The following is a 19716-nucleotide window of genomic DNA, read 5'->3' on the forward strand; positions in this document are numbered from 1 at the left end:
GTAACCATGTGGGAACCAATCCTGTCTGTGTTCTGTGCACATCCAAAATTCCTGCTGAATGACCTGCCATGGGAGCGAGTTACCAGTGACCCAGGTCTGGGGCAGCAGCAGGGTGCAGTTGCGGGGGGGAGAGAGCGCTCAGGGTTGGTGAGCAGGGTGGGCAGCCAAAATTTTTTTTGCTTGGGGCAGCAAAAAACCTAGAGCCGGCCCTGGGTGAGGGGTTAGGGTAGTGGTGTGATGTCACGTTGAAGTGCTGACGGAGGAGGGCGTGACGTCACACCGAGACAGGGCTGGGGCGAGGGGGGGGTTCATCTGCCCCTGCCCTGGGTGGGGAAAGGACCAGCCCCGCCTTCCTCGTCCACCTGCCTGAGACGGCGGCTCCCAGGCCGAGGGCGCTTTGCGCGGCTCGTTGCTAGGAGACCAGATGCTGGGGGTAGGGAGGAGCCGCTGCACTGCGACAAGGCTGGGGAAGGAGGCGGAGACTCGACCCCGTGACACAGCACGCCAAGGCCCGCCTCTCTCGGGAAGGCCGCGCTTCGCCCCCCCATTGGCTCTCTTCTGTCAGAGGCGGGGGCTGCCAGTGTCCCGGGCGTGGCTGGTGGGGTGGGTCGGTGAGTGGCCTCTGCGCGGTCAGTGGCTCCCAGCGCGGGGGGAGGGGCTGGGAGATGGTGGCGGGCATGTGGGCGGACTGTGGCAGGCGGTGTCTGGGCGAGGTCGGGGGAGACGCTGAGTCTGTGGCTGAGTTGCGGTAACGCTCTGTCTGGATTCTTGCCTCCCCCAGGAAGCGCCTTCTTGGTTCCCTCCATCCTACCCTAGCGCGGCGCTGGGGCTCGCCAAGCTCCTCGGTGGCTTCAAACCCAGAGGTCCGCATCCCCCTGCTGCCGCCCGGATCGGGCCCCAGGTAACCGACTCGCAGCCTCTCCCTCCTTTCAGCTTCTCTTTCCTTCTGGGCAGGAGGCGCTGAGCACCCGCCTCGTTCTCCAGGGCACCTTCTGGGCACTGCTGAGCGAACCCCACCATTTGGGGTGTGGTTCATCAGTCTTGGGGTCCCTGCTTCCATGGACGGGGCCCCTGGCAGGTGGGGTGATTATGGTAAAACTAACACACTAATTTTGTACCCAGACAAATAGATGGAGGACAAATAAATACTTAGATATTTTATTATCTTTTATTCAGTACTCAGAAAGTACCTTCACCTGCCAAAACAAACAAACAAAAACCCAGCGCACCTGCCCAATTTTTTTGAATACTAACATTTCATAGACATGCCTGGTCTGTTAAATATGTGTAATCAGAAATGTCACTCGACTTAATAAAATATTAGAAATGGCATGTCATAGATGTTATAAGGATGCTCACACTGTAATATGGTAACACCCTGTTAAATAGAGAAATCTGATGACGGATGTCTCTTTAAACAACAGATTGATTTTTAATTATTATTGATTCTGATATTTACATGGCAAGGATTTTTAAATGTGTTAATACTTCCTAATTAAACACATAGTATACAAAAAAAAACCCCTCCCTTCCCCCCTCCCCCCAAAAAAGGAAAGAAAAATAAAATCCTGTTCAACTCTAGTAAATTCTTTGCATGGAAATGGTTAAAGCCCAGTCCTAGAATTGTGCTTTGTCTTCTTTCCATACCAAGGATTTGTCTGCATATATTTTTTTAAATTTTAGTCTTACACAATTCTCCACATTTCCCTAACTGTAATTAAACCTGCTATTCCTTGTACTGACACTTTCCCCCCATTTATATTGTGAAACAAATGAAACACTAAGTAAAAAAAAGACAGGGGATTTTGTTAGTATTGTTTAATTTGGAACCCCATGTTTTTGATAAAGATAACTTTATGAAGTTGCCTTCTTCCTATGTGTATTTAATGTGGTCTAAGTGGTTTTAAAACTTTTTTAATTTCTGCCACACCCATAGCTGCTATGTCTCACTTACCTTATTCATGGCATTGGTTTTTTTTTTTTTTAAGCTGAGCTTCACTTGCAGTAGTGTAGACTGTGCAGAACACAAAAATGCAGTGTCATCTCTAGAGAGTGGTGTTACTTATTATAGGCTTTGTCCATGTTACATCTCTTAAAGTGCGTACCATTGCTGCAAAAGGAAGTAGTCTTGAACATGCTAGCTATGGCTTTTACAAGATTTATTATACAACAGTAGAACAGTGTTAGAGAACCCACTATGGCAAGCACAATGTGTGCTAATTCCAAAATAGGAAGTAAATTCTGAGATTTAATATCCTACTACATGCATTCAATATCCAAGCTCATTCATTTGCCTGTATGATGATCCATGTATGGCACAGCTCTATGTATATGATCAGAATGAGCATTTAATTCAAATAGCAGTAATTGTTTGTATTTTGATCATTGCACATGCAGATTTAAGTAGCTATATTTATTTGACCGTATGGTATGCTTTTGGGAGTAGATACTTCCCATAGGGCAGCACATGTCAGTGTCGTATATGAAAGAAAGAAATTAGAGCTGAGGGGTTGATCTAATCCATCCAGGATTGGGAACTGTTCTAATTCTGACACTGACTTGTTATTGGTTATGCTGTTTAACCTGTATTTAGTTTGTGGCTAAGACTGAAATCCCATTCCTAGTCATTTTATGACCAAAACAGGTCCTCATCTCGGGTATTTGCATGGATAGCCAAATCTAGGCTCCAGTTAACACTAAAATAGAAAAGTGCATACTTGATAAATAAAACCTTCATGCCTCTCAAGAAATGTCACTGCCTCTTGGAGTACCTGTCATAATTGCACTGTTGAGTTGCTTCACAGTTATTATTAGTAAAATGTTAAGACTACTATAACCCATTGTGGTTTTGTTTCCTTTAAATTTTAGAACTCTTGCAAATGAGAATAACTACTGTTCCTCTATCTCTGCACCTGAATATACAGTATATTTATACAATAGGAATAACCTTTATAGGCTATCAATATCAATAGTGATTGTATTTTTATTAAGCCTAACCATAAGCGATACTTACATTTTGATTTTGTAGAGAATAAAACTTGTTCCTGCACCTTTACCCTGCTGGCATTCAGACATTTTTTTTTTAACTGCCAGTTAAGGGTAGACTGGATAGCACAGGAGACAGACTCAATATGTAATAACCTTTCACCTATGTCATTGGTTCAGATTTGGCCTTGGTCATCTCTTTTTGGTAATTTCTTATGCAATATTCAATGGCCCATGTGAAACTATTGGTTTCTGTCCATTCACTAATGGAGAGAGGTCTGAATAAAAAAAAAATAATAATCATCACAGTTGACACTTTTGATAGTATTTCGGAGAATGAAGGCCAGATATTGAATGGACATGGAAATTGAACTACTTTTACTCCTAAATGTCACAATTCTGGAACAGCGCTGAAACACACTGACAGTCCTGCGTAGGAAAGTTTTGACCGCCATTGCTGATAGGGAACATCTGCTCTTTAGCAAAATATTTTCCATTGCTGTTAATTTGGGATTTCTTGCCAGTGCTACATTTCAAAGAAAAAACTATATGACTTCCTGTTTTTTCCTCAAACAAAGCTACCTTGAAACCAAAAATAACTTTCCCTCTAAATTTTCTTTTGATGAATATTCTGAAACTAAGATAATTATTCGTTTATTTCTTTTTCCAAATATTTTCTACAAATTCAGATGCTTTTCCCCACAACATAAACACTTCCTTCGTTACATGTTGGGAGGTTTTTGTTTTGTTTTTTACCAGTTCAAATTTCTGGCAAAATGATACGCCTTATTGCTTATATACTCTGAAATGAAATCAATGGGCTCCCTACTACTGCAGCACAAACTTTTAAGAAATCCTCTTCTAGCTATTAAAAAAATGAGTGTGTGGGTAAAGGAAGCAACTCTTAGAGGACTTTCCCTGTAGCAAGTAAGTCCATTGAGACTACATCCAACTGCAGCCTTCTGAGGATTCTCCATAGTCATAGCTCTTGGCTATCTTCTCTCCTCCCATTGCCATATTATTTATACCCCAAGATTAAGATTTTCAGATCTGACTAATGATTTTGAGTGCCTCAATTTTTAGGTGCCCAATTTGAGGCACCTTGAAAGGACCTGATTTTCAGAGAGTGGGTGACCAACACTTCCTGTAAATTGGACCCTCCTAAGGTATCTCAGTTGGGCACCCGAAATTATTAGTCGCATTTGAAAATCTTAGTTCTAAACTCTTTCCACCACCATGCTCCTTTTGAATATACTTACAACTTGGGGTACCACTTGCAGGAGGCGGTGGTATAGAAGAATCAAAAGTTACCAAAATTGGCAACCATAATAATTAAGGCCAACATTTTTCAAAATTGTTCACTAATTGAATTGTATGCCTCAGTTCCTCGATGCTCAACTTGAAACCCATAGGACCTGATTTTCAGAGTTGCTGAGAGCTGCAGCTCCCATTGACTTTAGAGCTGTGGGTGCTTCAGAACATCTGAAAAGTCAGATTGTAGATATATTAGATTGGACATGCAGAATTAATGGAGATTCTGAAAAAACTGGGCCTATCCTGTAAGCATATAAGCATATGATTGGACCGTAAAGCACTTATTTACTAAGTTTTTAACTGGATGAGTTTAGTATTGTTTGAAACTACTGCACATCATGCAAGTTTTGTCCAGTTTTCTTTCTTTCTTATTAATCTCCACTTTGTGGATCCCGTCAGTTGCTAGTATTTCCACTTTAAGTGCTGGAAAGTCTATTTTAATAGCTACTCCCTCTACATAAGCTTACCTTTATTTACTTTCCATGGCCAAAGCATGTGCTGAAATAAGTAATTGTATATCACTAGAATAGGCTACTCATTCGTATTTACACCTTCAATTAAAAAAAAGACTATTTTCTCTACTTTTTATACAGTAGCTGTTATACTGACACGCTGTGGCTGGTGGGTTATACTGTAGTGTTTGAAGTCCCGATTCCTGTCTTTCCTATTTACTACCTAATTAGAAAAATCAGTGTCTGAATTTCTTCCTAATAACTTTATATTACTTTTGTCAGGTTTATATTTTTTTAAAAACCCAGCTGAACTCCCTGTAACCTGTAATAAGCATTAATGGTACCCACTATCTTGCTGATTTTTTCTGAATTGTCTCCTATTTGACCTACTCACTCCTTCATACTTCAAGGAAGAGGAGATGATTAATAACACTGCATGTTCCCTATTGAGGAATAGTTTTCTCCTTTTAGATTTAGATGTCAAACTATAGTATGACTCATCTTGGTCTCTTCAGAATAACTTCTGTTGTCTTTTTATCAAATGCCTTAACATTTCTAAAAATTGCCACTTCTAAAACAAAGCCTGCTGTAGTTTCATTAGTGTTCTTCTTTTTAACCCTAAATGAAGCGGAATCTTTGGGGGGCTTTTTTATGATAGAACTACTTAAGGTATTGATCAGGATAAAAACCAGTTGGTACTGAAACAAACTATTTTGCAATTGTGCCTTTTTTAATGGAATCTGGGCTGCATAGATGTCTATTTGACCCAGGTTCCATTCAAAAAGTAGTAGTATTAGTACTTGACTTCGTATAGTAATAGTAGTGTTGCCATTAATATGTATTGTACTTTAACTGATCATGTAATTATTGCTGCTGTGAAACATGAGCAGTATTAAACTTTATGGATCTTTATGTATACATATTTACATTTGCCTCTCTAGCTTTTTAGTGCCAAAAGATGAGTCGAGGATACTCAGAAAACAATAACTTTCCATATGATAATAATCAAATGGTTTTGGACATGATCCTGTACTCTTTAATCGGTGTCCCTCAGCCTATCAACTGGGACAGTGTGGCAAGGCTGGTTCCAGGATTTACATCCAAAGAGGTAACTTTATTAACTATCAGTATGTCTGTTTAAACAGTGCTTTATCAAGAGAACTACGCTTTTATCAGAACGGCAGCTGGAAGGGTGGGGGAATGGTTTTGTAAAGTTACTTAAACTTAAAGGACCTGAAAGAGTTAAGCAATATGTTAAAAATGCAAATAGGAAGGTGTTACAAAACCTCCACATTCAAGATACGAAGTAAACAAAATTCATAACTTGAATGCAGAATGTGCATCTTATAGCCTAAGGCAGTATTACTGGGAATTAGTCAAAAGAACAAGTGAAGTGAAAAGAAAGAGTCTGTAATGGTTTCAAGAAGCTTTCAGATTACACTGTAAAATTCAGCCTTATGACATGGAAGGCACATACATACTTCATATCCCTCTTCCCCCATCCCCCCAACACTTTATGGTATACTTCTCAGCAAACATTATGATTTTCCTGAGGTAGATGGTGTTAGCATATGATCAGATATACTTTTCAATTGGAAATAACAAAGCTCCAATTTTCAACAGATATTTAAAGAGGGGGAAGGACAGCTAGATTGATCCTTCAAGTCAGAGTACTTCCTACTTCAGTGGGAGTTAGGAGCACTCAGCATCTCTAGGATCAGGCCCTAACTGTTTAAATTTTTCTGTAAACTCTTGGATTTCAAATTTTGCTTACCGCACATATTTTAAAGGAAACACCTGGATGATTTATTTTATCTTGACTGCTTCATCATTCAACTCTCATTTTTGTGTGATTTCATTTAAAAAAGACAAACAAAATACTTTTGAGTCCAGGACCAAAATTTGTTGTGAAATTCCAGGCAGTTTTGTTTCTTTGTGACTCACAATAACAAGTAAACAGACATCTTATTGTAAACTCCGTAATTGAATGTGGCAACTCACACTTAATTTATAACATTGTTCATGGACATCACTATAATGTTGTATTTAAAACATAAGCTTCAACTCCAGTCAATCATTTTTTTTTTAATGTGGAATTTTATTGTCCTACAAGCTGATAGTGTTTAGTAGAGATTCATAGTTGTGGATGCTGTCACTTAATTTTTCAGCTGATACAATGCTTTCTATTATAAGTAAATTAATCCCCTGTATGTTTTATTGACCTCTTTTCTCAACTGAGTTAGTAGAAAAGTGGTTACTCTGCTTTAGGATATGCAGAGCCTCTATAGAAGGCTGTTAGTTGCCGTGGTGAATTTAGCCCTATGATCTCAAGTGACCATTTAATCCAATAGACTTTGGCAGAGTTAAAATATATTCTCTCAAACTCCCATGTGAATTGTCCCATTCAGTTTAATGGAACTATTCGTATACGTAAAGTTACTCTCGTGTGTAGTTGTTTGAAGCATTAAGGCCTTTAATTTACATTGAAATCTGTATCTAATAAGTGAGGCCTTTAAGTCTGTTTGTACACAAAAATTACATTTTTAAAAGCCTAATATTGTTCTGGTTTGCATTTTAACTTTCTCCTGCACTTTTGGTAACCCAAATATTTCAACATTAGCCTCTTCACTACTGCATGAAAATATACTCCTGGGAGAATTCTGAGCTGCTGTGCATGTGCAGAATTCATTATGCTGTGCAGAATTTTTTTTTCTGCAGAAAATACATTCTGCCAGAAAGGTGCTGCGGTTATGCCTTTTGCCCACCAGGGGCCACTGTGGTGCCAGAACAGAGAGCAGCCATTCCCAGGCCAGTCCCAGCTGCAGATAGGGAAGAGAAGAGGCTGCCTTCCTCACAGCGCCCTGCCCATGGGGCCAGGTCAGGAGGCACAGGCTATGGGTGGACAGACAGCGTGGGGCACATGGGATTGCTCAGGGTTTCAGAAGGGCTAGTGTCGGAGACAGAGTGAGGCAGGGGCTGAATGGGAGTGGGAATGTAGGGATACATGGGGATGGAAGGTGGGGGTTCAGGGCCACATGGGGGAGAGGGTGGCTGAGTAGGGTTGCAGGGACAGATGGGGACGGGGAAGAGGGTACAGAGACACATGGGGATGGAGGGGCTGAGTGGGAGTGCAGGGACACATGGGGATGGGAGGAAGAGGGTGGCTGAGTGTGGATGCAAGGACACATGGGGACGGGGCAGATATGCCTGACTGAATGAGAGGCTAAGAGTCAGACAGGGTCTGCATGGTGGAGACTCCCTAAGAATCGCTCCCTGCCCCCTAAAAAACCTGTTCCATACTTCTCCCCTCCTTCATCCAACAACCCTCCATGTGCACACCCATACTCCTTCCCTCTTTCTCAGCTCCTCCATTACACCTGACTCCCCCAAGTCTTTGTACTGCTTATGAGGAGTGCGAAAAATACATTTCTGTATTGTAGTTTAAATGAATTATTACTCAGAGTTCTGTAATAATATGTCTAATAAGGAATCTATTTGTCAAAAAATATTTCCTGAATCTTTTTTTGTCTGTATTGTTAGACATAGTTGCTGACAGGTATTTTGAAATAAATTATCAAAATAATTGAAACTGGCGTGTTTATATTGGGTTATTTTGACAAAATATGCAGAATTTTGTAGAATTTTTAATTTTTTGGCACAGAATTCCCCCAGGAGTAATGAAAACAAGAAAGGGAAACTAAATAGAAATAAAGTGAAATTTTCCAATCTGAGCAAAGTCCATAAAGTAAAGGAACAATAATTGTGCAAATGGGAAGTTAAAGTTATCAGACACATAGAGAAACTCGCTATGTTGGGAAAGAGTCAATGCGGCTTTTGTAAATGGTAAGACATGATTTCCCTTCTGTTAGAATTCTTTGAAGTATCAACAAGCATGTGGAGTAGGGAGATCCGGTCAATACAATGTAGTTGGACTTTCAGAAAGTCTTTGACAAGATCCCACACCAGAAGCTTTTAAGCAAACTAAGCAGTCATGGGATGAGAGAGAAGGTCCTCTCCTGGATCAGTAACTAGTTAAAAAATATGAAACAAAGGGGTAGGAATAAATAGTTAGTTTTTTACAATGGAGAGAGAGAAATACAGTGGTTACCCAAGGGTCTGTCCTGGGACCTGTGCTGTTGAACATATTAATAAATTATTTGGAAAAGGGGGTGAACAGTGAGGTGGCAAAATTTGCAGAGGATACAAAATTCCAAAGCTGACTGTGAAGAGTTACAAAGTGATCTCTAAACCAGGTGACTGGTTAACAAAATGGCAGATGAAATTCAATGTTAAGTGCAGAGTAATGCACATAGGAAAAAATAATCCCAACTATATAGCAAAATGATGGGGTCCAAATTTGCTATTACCACTCAATAAAGAAGGAATTTTGGAGTCATCATGGATGTTTTTTTCTGACAACATCCACTCAGCAGCATAAGTCAAAAAAAGCTAACAATGTTGGGAGCCATTAGGAAAGTGATAAATAATAAGAGAGAAAATATCATACTGGCATTTATATGGTACACCCATACCTTGAATACTGCAAGCAGCTCTGATAGCCCTATCGCTAAAAAAAGATATATTCGAATGAGAAGAGATAAAAAGAAGGGCAACAAAAATTATTAGGGGTATGGAATGAGCTTTCATATGAGGAGAGATTAAAAAGACTAGGACAGTTCATCTTAGAAAGGGATGACTAAGGGGAGATATGATAGAAGTCTATAAAATCATGAGTGATGTGGAGAAAATGAATAGGGAAGTATTATTTACCTCTTTACATAAGAAGAGCTAAGGGTCACCTGATGAAATTAATAAGCAGCAGGTTTAAAATAAACAAAAGGAAGCACTTCACACAATGCACAGTCAGTCTGTGGAATTTGTTACCATGGGATGTTGTGAAGGTCAAAGGTATAACTGGGTTCAAAAAAGAATTAAATAAATTAATGGAAGATGGGTCTATCAGTGGTTATTAGCCAAGATGGTCAGGAACGCAACCCCATGCTTCAGATGTCCTAAACCTCCAACTGCCAGAAGCTGGGACCGGACAACAGAGGATGGATCACTCGAAATTGCCCTCTTCTGTTCATTTCCTCTGAAGCATCTGGCACTAGTCACTATCAGAAGACAGGATACCGGGCTAGCTGGACCATTGGTCTGACCCAGTATGGCCATTCTTAATTTCTTATGTTCTTATTTTACAGACATTTCTACTTTGAGTAATTTAAGGTATTAAACATCATAGGTAAAGGAGCTAGGTTTAAAAAATCTAACTGCCCTTTTAAGGATAAGCTTAAACTGTAAAGAGAGGGAAATTGAGGATTAAGTCAGAAACTCCATCCTTTAATTTGTGTGAATGTTGGTGGGGTCTTGAAACTGGTAAATCTTACATATTGCATGGATAGTCTGCACTTCTTAGGTATTGCAGAGTGAGTTACCATGTGGTTTAATCAATATTAAGTGTGAAGGTTCTTAGTTGGTTCGGTTTCAATTCAGAACTTCAATGCTGACCATATAGAAGGAGTTGGTATATGTATTTTATGACTTTTAAACCAAACCTTGTACTTTTGGATAATCTAAGCACTACACCCAGATGCACAGACACTCTTTCCTTAACCTGTATATGATATAATTTTAACATTCGCTTTAATAATTTTTTTTAACTATGATGTATCAATCAATTTGCAGAAACTATTAACAGGAAACAGTACCAGCCTTTAAAGTGATATAGTTTCCGTTATCTGCTTCATATTCCCATCATTTTATCTCTTGACAGTGTGCAAAAAGGTTTGATGAACTGAAAAGCAGTGGAAGTTCACCTGTTGACAACCAGTACAATCCATTAATGGCTACTGGTGGGAGTCCTGTTGAAACCCTAGCTACATACATCAAATCCTCTCTGCTGGATACACAGGGGGAGTTTCAAGAGCCTTCCATCGGGCAGAATTCAATTTCCATAACTGGTAAATTCTGTGGTTTTGATTATAGTGTCATGTCCACTGTTTTTCTTTTGTCTGGTAAACCTATTTCCGGAATTAGTAGTTAGTAATCTTCAAATAAATTTGCCACAAATACTGCTGCATAAACTAAAATAAAGTTATTTCCAACTGAGTCAACCCATTTAGTGTTTCAAGTACAAATGTTTTATAGTTTGTGGCTTTTTAAAAGGTAGTTACAATGACAGTAAGTTTTGAACTGCTTAAATTGATGTACTTGATTTTTATACTAAATCTTTCAGGCACATTCTTGGCAGTTTTGTAGCCACAGGTATGTTAATGTCAAAACTTATTGCTGGAGGTGGTAATAGTTGTGACTTTAAGATATTTAGAAAATCCTCTAAAGAAAATATAGGAGCAGTAGAACGTTGTTTTGGTGATTTCTTAGATTTCACTCTTCTTTCCCAGCCAATACCTTTAATTCAAGTGCCTGCTTTGCTCAGGGGCATCAGAGGATCTACAGTATCCATGCTGAATGAGAAGTATAGCTTGGTGTCAGCTGCTTGTTCTTGGTACTTCAGTTCAAGTACAATCAGTCTGCCCTAGTAGCCTTGCATGTTAAACAATGGGGGTGACAGAATTGCAACTTATAGGAGACTCTGCATAGGGGAGACTGTTGGGGGGTGGGGAAGGGAGCAGCTATCCATCACAATCCACAGGAATCTCTTCAAGAACCAAGGGGGGAAAAAACAGCTTAAAGCATTCTGTTCACCCAGCCAGATGATGGAGGTGAGATAATAGTATCTCATGCTAATCTGTGTCAAAAAGTGCCAATATATGTAGTGGTAATGGTGTAGCCAGGAGGAGACAGTATGAGAGGGCCAAAGCGTTCTTTGGCTGGCTTTTACATTAACTATTTAAGATGGCGACGTCTCTACATTCAAAGCCGCAGTTCTACAAGGAGTTTAAGAGGCTTTTTCACATTTGATGGGTCATTACATCACCACAAGAAAATTCGTCTGGAAGGCACTCAAGACCTGATCCAAAGCCACTGAAGTCAGTGGAAAGACTCTTATTGATTTCAGTGGGCTTTGGATCCACACCCTACTGCATGCTGCACATTAGTGAGGAAAGCTTATCGAAGGTAAAGGTCAATTACCCTTGACTTCACTGTCTGCTGTACACCTAATCCTGTGACTGGCTGCCTTTTCATTGTAATTTAACCCAGATTGCTGCTTTAAACCAGGTGTTCGAGAAGCCTGTGACAGTTATAATCATGACAACTTCTCTTCAGAATGGGAGCAACACACTTGCAACACTAACAAATGGTATATGAGACCCTGAGTTTAGCTTTAAATTCTAATGCTGCTTTTTATTATGTTGAAGGAAGGTCCAGTGTTGCTTCCACAAGAAACTGTTCTTCAGAAGCTGAGAAACATTCTGCACATAAAGGTGGAGAAAATGCTGATGAAAGTCAAGGGTAGGATGATGATTGTTTGCTATCTGGTAAAGCTAATATCAGTGAAACTGAAATCTGCTCTTTACAGATGTGCATCTTTCTGGCTGTGTCTACACAGAATTTTCAGCAACTTCCCACCATTTGTCAGTTAGTATTTGTGCAGCTCCATCCATGCTAGCAACAGTTGGAATGCTAGTGGAAATCAGTCATGGGTGTTTTCACCATCATGTAATCTAATCAATTGTTCATGAACACACCTGCTCCTATGGTCCACTAGCACTTCCACCAATGTCAGTACTTTTGGAGCTGCAGTGGTGCTACACCAATGGTGGGAAAATAGCTGAAAATTCTCAGTGTAGAGAAAGACCTATTTGTGATTTATAATATTAACCAAATTGCCGAGACAGTTGAATAACATAAACTAGCCTCTGTTCGGCCTAACACTTTATGCAAACAAATTCATGAAGTTTGCCGTTGAGTGCAGTGGGAGAAGGATTAGACCCTATACTTCAGGTTTTCACTGTTTTGTTAATGGCAAGATGAATGATACGCCACAGATATCTCTTTATCTCAAACTTGGAAAAATGGCTTGCAGAATATTACCTTTCATCTCACTACCTCATTTCAAACTGTCAGTGGAACTCAAATGTACAACACTGTAACCACAGTATTTGTGACTATAAACTAAGGCCCATCCAACTTATCACTTGACTTCAGTGGGACTATTCGTGTGCTCAAAATTCAGTACAAGCGTAAGTGTTCTGTTGTACAACTACCTTAAAAGGCCCTGATCCAGATTTCAATTCTTACAGTGCAAATGTTGATAAATGTTTAACTCGTAGATCGCAACTGTTTTGATTATCAGTACGTTGACTTACAGCAGATAGAAAATAACTTAGAATACCCAAAAAGCATACCTAAACCTTTTGTATATGTAGATATAGTTATTCCTGTGTGTGTGTGTCTTGAGCTTAGTTTCTCTGAAAGAGTGTGTTTGATTATCATTCATGAAAACTAGGTCATTGAATTTTGTCATTGCCATCCTAGTTGAGAATTATACAATCGATCACTTTCTCTTCATATACTACACTGACAGTTGTGTATTGAAATGTATACCTTGTGTTCCTAAGGCAGACAGTACAGACTGAAGAAAATTCAGATTTCATAGACTTTCAATAATTCTATTATCCCAAATTGAAGCTTGAAGGCAGTTTTCCCTATGTAAATTAATGCACTGCCACAGAGAAAGCAGCTATGAACTTCCTAATTTATCTTCCCTCTTTAAGAGGGATGGCCAAACCGTGGCTTGCAAGTTATATTGCAGTTAAATTGTGGCTCGTGGAGTTCCCACCCCCCATTCTCTGCCTACCAGAGTGGGGACCTCTGCCTTGCAGTGGGATGGTGGGGTAGGGGCTTCTGCCCAGCAGGGAGGGCAGTCTTGTGGCTTCAGTCCCACGGGGCATGCCAGCCAGAGCTCGGGGCTTCAGCAGGAGCACGGCCAAAGCCCCAAACCCCAGCAGGCACCTCCTGTGGGGCTGAAGCCCCAGCTGGTGTGCCCCGGCTCTCAGACCTCTGAAGATTGTTGTATATGCCTCAGAGGGTCAATACGTTTGGCCACCCCTGCTCTATAATGACTTCAATAATGTAGTTGTTACCACATAAATATTAAGAGCCAGATTTTGAGCACCTTATTCACAGTGGTGAGTGTGACAGTTCTCAGGATACCAGGGACTGAGAGTCACCTTGTTACCCCCTGCCTTCAGAGTGAGGGAGTCTTTCCTGTGCCTGGCTGGGTGTCAGAGAGCTCCCAATACCACCAGCCTTTCAGCCACTCGGGCATTCTCCTCTGGGCTATGTCAGCCCTATCTTCGTCTTGTAGTTTCACCATAGGTGCACTCCAGTCCTGAGTCCCTTTGAATCATTCCCATGATATCCAGCCCTGAAACTGTCTACTCCAGCCCAACACTTGTAACTCATAGAAATCTCTGATTTTTCTGTCCCCAAAGGAGCAGTGTGTCCCAATTTGTCAGATTTACTGTAAACCACAAGCACTTGTGAATACTTATAATAAAACAAAAGTAGCTTTTTAAGAATGAGTAAAGATTTAACTAGAAACAAGAGAGAACAGTGGAAACAACTGTTTACAATTAGGGCCGTTGATTAAAATTTTTTTAAAAAAATTGATTAAAAAAATTAATCGCGATTAATCGCAGTTTTAATCTCACTGTTAAACAATAGAATACCAATTGACATTTATAAAATATTTTGCATGTTTTTCTTCATTTTCATATATATTGTATTCTGTGTTGTAACTGAAATCAGTGTGTGTTTGATTATAAATACTTGCACTGTAAATATTATAAACAAAAGAAATAGTATTTTTCAATTTGCACTACAGTACTTGTAGGAGGTAATCTCTTTATCGTGAAAGTGTAACTTAAAAATGTAGATTTTTGTTTTGTTTTGTTACATAACTGCACTCAAAAACAAAAAATATAAAACTTCAGAGCCTACAAGTCCACTCAGTCCTACTTCTTTTTCAGCCAAGCACTAAGAAACAAACAAATTTGTTTACATTTTCAGGAGATAATGCTGCCCTCTTCTTATTTACAATGTCACCAGAAAGTGAGAACAGGCATTTGCTTGGCTCTTTTGTAGCCGGCGTTGTAAGATATGCTAAACAGAAATCTTAAAAGAGCAACACGCTGATGCAGAACTACAGAACCCGAACCACCAAAAAAGAAAAACAACCTTCTGCTGGTGGCATCTCACTCAGATAATGAAAATGAACATGCATCGGTCCGTACTGCTTTGGATTGTTATTGAACAGAACCCATCATCAGCATGGACCCATGTCCCCTAGAATGGTGGTTGAAGCATGAAGGGACATATGAATTTTTAGTGCATTTGGCACATAAATATCTTGCAATGCTGGCTACAACAGTGCCATGCGAACGCCTGTTCTCACTTTCAGGTGACGTAAACGAGAAGTGGGCAGCATTATCTCCTGCAAATGTAAACAAACTTGTTTGTCTGAGCGATTGGCTGACAAGAAGTAGGATTGAGTGGACTTGCAGCCTCTAAAATTTTACATTTTTTTAACGACTTTTTTTTGTACATAATTCTACATTTGTAAGTTCAGCTTTCATGATAAAATGGTTCCACTACAGTACTTTATTAGGTGAATTGAAAAATACTTTTTTTACAGTGCAAATACTTTTAATCAAAAATAAATGTAAAGTGAGCACTGTACACTTTGTATTCTGTGTTGTAATTGAAATCAATATATTTGAAAATGTAGAAAATATTTAAAAATATTTAAATTGTATTCTATTAATGTTTAACAGTGTGATTAATCACGATTATTTTTTTTAATCCCTTGACAGCCCTAGTTACAATGCAAAACAAAATCATAAAATGTGAATGTACACTTAATAATAGTTACCTTTCCCTAGCTAATGAAGTAGGTTTTCCCCACAACATTCAGTCTATTGCAGAGCTGACTGGCTTCACAGGATTCAGTTTTCCATGAGAAACGTTGTTCCTCAAGAGGTAACTTCAGTGAAATGATCCAGAGAACATTTCCCTTCTCTGTATTGTACTGAAACAATTTTTTGTTTCTGTTCATAGACAGGGTGAACCCCTCTTGTTGTAATGTTCCTATTTTACAATGTTTCAATTGTTTGCAGTTGTCTCTGATGGCTTTCTATTGAAAGTCTTGAAATTGAGCAAGGCTAAGCAGGGTGGGGTGACAATGTTCCCTCTAATATTTTCCATCCATGTGCAGAATGAATTTTATGTGCACCACTATTGATCCAGCCAGGAAAGGTTAGAAATTTTAGAACTCACTATTCAAAGAATTAAATTTTAAGCATAAGAGAGAAATAAAATTATGAAATGCATAGACCAGTCAAAAAACTAAAATAACAGCACTTTGAAAGAATACGTTTACAGAGAATATATGTGCATTGCAGGATGTACCAAGAAGTAACAACAACAACATAAGTATTTGTTGGGAGGTGGGTTTGAAAGAGTGTGGGGAGGGAAGGGGGCAGGTGTGCGCGTGCAACTCCCTTCTGCCTGAATGGGTCATCGCCAAGATGCATTATTCTCAGGTGACTAATTTTTACTCCAACTCCATAAAGCACGCTTTAGGTATAAATAAGTTATTTCTTAAATATTACCTATAAATACATCTTGCAATGATTATGAATCTTGACAAGTTACGAGTTACATGTTACTCTTCATGGATAAATATCCTGTAAGACATGTTTGGTGTAGTGAGTTTTGTCAGGTCTGAGGTGAGAGTTGTTTGCGAAGAACAGGAAACTTTTTGCCTAGGAGCCTCTGTGTCACAGTGAACACTTACTCCCAGGTGAATACTGCTCGTTATTGTGAGAAAGGGTCACTAGCCTAAAATAATTAAATTCTCTAAATGTGTTGTGTTTTTTACCTGTAGGTATTTAAAAAAAAAAAAAAATCCCTGCCGTGATGAGTTGGAATACCTTATATATTTTTGCTAGATATTTCAATTATGTATTATACAATGCATATTAATTTCCAAAAGTTTTTAGACCTACTTGTCAAGGGCACTTATTTTAGACCTATGACTTGTTATGCTGTCTCCATGGAAGCTGATATTTTATTGATGTAATCTGAACTTGAACCTCCTGTTAGGAAGTAGATAATATTGATACACTCTAAAATATTTTAACTTCTTCAGATGAAAGATGCTATAAAATCACACATACTAATTAACCATGTCAGCACCCTGGTGAGCTAGGCAAATAGATCTATACTTTTTATAAAATGAGGTAGAACAGAGAACGTAAGTAATTTGCCAAGATCACACAGTGAGCCAGAGGCAAACCTGGGAATAGCACCCAGAAATCCTCACTCCCACTCTCTTAGGTCTTGTCTACACTGCAAGCCAGGATGTGAATCTACGGTGCACCAACTCCCTTCACAGTAAATCAACTGTGAACAATGATATAGCTCAGTGAATGTCTCAGTGTATGACTTAGCATCTACAGTTTCTCCTGTGAATAAGATTTTGATCAAACTATGTGCCCTGGGATGCATGCCATTGAATAACATGCAGGGGTGAGAGGAAAGATAGAAGCTTTCTCACTGCAGTTAAATGTGAAGTTTTGTTTATCTTGTAAGATAAAATGTTACGAAAACCTGGGTTCTGACCAATCATACAATTTGGGGGTAAAAATCTCCGTGAATCAACATTGACTTTCTTATTGGTTTCTGGTCCTAAGCTGTAATAACTTTCCTTTTTCTGTTTTTTGTTTGTTTGGTTTTTGTTTTTTTAAATCAAGGCCAAATATGGTGATCCACGTGTGTGACGAAGCAAAAAATTTGAAGGAAGATTTTGTTTGTCCTCGAGATCTTTTGATTTCTGAAATGAAGTACTTTGCTGAATATCTGTCTGTGGATGCCCAGCGCTGGGAAGAGGTGGACATTTCAGTTCACTGTGACGTTCACATCTTTGACTGGTTGATAAGATATGTTAAAAGGAACACTAAGGAATATGAAGTGTATGAAATACCCGCTTTAGGTAAAAAATATTCTATTGTTCATTTGCTGCAGATTCATTATCTGCGTTATCTGATCTGTGTTTCAGACTAAAAGCATATGTGCAAAATTGTCTGGAAGATAATATCCCTCCTTAATTCAAGTCCAACCTCCTAGGCCCAGTCTGCTGGGGCCAGAAACACTGGTTTGTTGGAAATGTGCTAAAACAGTTTCCCTGGCCATTATAGAAAGTCCCTGGTCTTGCTGCTACTTATAATTTTAGGGAAATATTCCTCTGGTGGTTACAGTGGTGAAAGCACTAGTCTATGTTGACAGCTGGTATCTTTACCAAGGTAATCTAGGCCCACTCTGAACAGGATTATTTCACTGTGATAAGCACAAGTAGCCAATCTACAGTAACATTCCCACTGTTGTTACAGCAACATTTGGAGACTTTCCTAAAAACTTCATTGTAAATGCAGTATAAAGGAGCAATTCTATCATCGTCTTGGTAGTCGTGGGACAAAACTTTGAAAAGCATTTAAGTGACTTAAGAGCCTGGCATAGACAGGAGCCAGAATCCCATTGACTCTCATTGTGAGGTCCCTAAATTGCTTAAGTCCTTTCAAAATTTTACCCTTGTACTTAATTTTGAGTCAGATTCTACTTCTATTAAAGTCAATGAGACGGTCTTTAAGTAGCTTAAATGGGTTAGATAAGCCCATCCAAGGATGGAATAAAATACATTTAAAAAAATCAGAAATGTATTTAAATTGGATATTTTTATTTAAATTTAAAAATGGGCTTTTTATTTTTAAAAAAACTATTTTAAAATTAAATTTGAAATTGACAACCTAAGTTAAGGCCTAAACTTATTACAATATCTATTACAAACATTTAAATTAAATACAAAAAATATTAAACAGTATATGTTTGTAGCTGAAGCAGGAAAGCTTGTTTTCCTCTCTGAATCTATGAATAAAAACTAGGTGTGAGGATAAACTCTTCTACTTCTAAAACCTTGAACGACAGTGATCAGTCACTTCCGTTCACTAACTACAAATATTACTTCCTTTGTTTGAATCCAAAACATGTTTTGAACTTTTTTCTTATGTATCCAGCACATTGAAGGCAGTTGTATTTAATACTAAATAAATAAATTAGTATTTTGTGCATTTCTAATTTATTTGAATTTCCATCCAAATAAAGCTTGACAAGTTACAAATAAAAAAATAGTCATCCAGTAAAAGGTTAGACTGTATTATTGCTTTTAAATAAATGTGCATAGATACATGATATTCTCCTGGTTAGCAAAAATAAATAGCAGATTTAGTGTATAGGCTATATTTAGTTGCAAATTATTGTATTTTAATGTATACCAACTATTGAGAATCAATCTTTGGGAAAATAACCTAAAAGTGTAAATATAAAACACTATTAAAATAGATTTAAACTAAGGTTTCCTGCTTGCAGATTTAAATCAGTCCAGTCCAGATCTAAATCTTCTTGAAATCAATTGAAAAACTCCTATTTGGGAGCACTGAATGGGCACTGGATCAGGCCCTGCTCCAGCAAAATAACATTAGCTAGCTCTAGCACATGTGCTGACCAGCCAAACTGTTAAAAAGTGTCTTAGCTGGAAGAGTGTTTGATCAGTTAAAATGCTCTGGTTAACTACGTTTGAGTTGATGTATAGACAGGAACTAAGGACCTGTCTATACTAAGAAAATGATTATTTCTGGGGATTGCCTGTATAGATGGGAGAAATTCTGTTTCCAATGATCAGGCTTGACACATGTTTGAAAGTGGAATGATAAAAACTTGTTTAGTAAAACAATACCCTCCTTTAAAGAGGCATTGAGTCTCTTAGGGTAGTCTCAATTTATCAAAGGAAAAAATTAAGATTAATCTTTTCACCTTGTTCTGCTGTTTCTCTTTTAGAACCAGGAAATGTCATTTCGATTCTTATTTCTTCTGAGTTTCTGAAGATGGATTCCTTAGTGAGTATAACAAGAGATGAGAAATTCTATGCCATAGTAACACAGTTTAC

General features: G+C 38.7%; 1 protein-coding gene across 3 annotated transcripts in view; it reads left to right on the forward strand.

The window, feature by feature from the left end:
• The first annotated feature begins 292 nt into the window (after positions 1–292).
• Positions 293–19716, forward strand: part of SANBR (SANT and BTB domain regulator of CSR) — a 43301-nt gene continuing 23877 nt past the window's right edge. The window contains exons 1-7 of one of the 3 annotated variants that reach the window (XM_005305645.5): positions 293–611; positions 782–901; positions 5693–5859; positions 10525–10711; positions 12071–12164; positions 17471–17709; positions 19608–19666. In XM_005305645.5, the coding sequence (XP_005305702.2) occupies positions 5710–5859; positions 10525–10711; positions 12071–12164; positions 17471–17709; positions 19608–19666 (729 nt within the window). In that variant the 5' untranslated portion in view covers positions 293–611; positions 782–901; positions 5693–5709. Of the gene's footprint in view, positions 630–660; positions 902–5692; positions 5860–10524; positions 10712–12070; positions 12165–17470; positions 17710–19607; positions 19667–19716 lie in introns of those variants that run through there. The other 2 variants (XM_042857231.2, XR_006176092.2) reach the window with 2 other exon arrangements.

The sequence above is a fragment of the Chrysemys picta genome, chromosome 3 (assembly GCF_011386835.1).
Source record: "Chrysemys picta bellii isolate R12L10 chromosome 3, ASM1138683v2, whole genome shotgun sequence".
NCBI classification, from domain to species: Eukaryota; Metazoa; Chordata; order Testudines; family Emydidae; genus Chrysemys; species Chrysemys picta.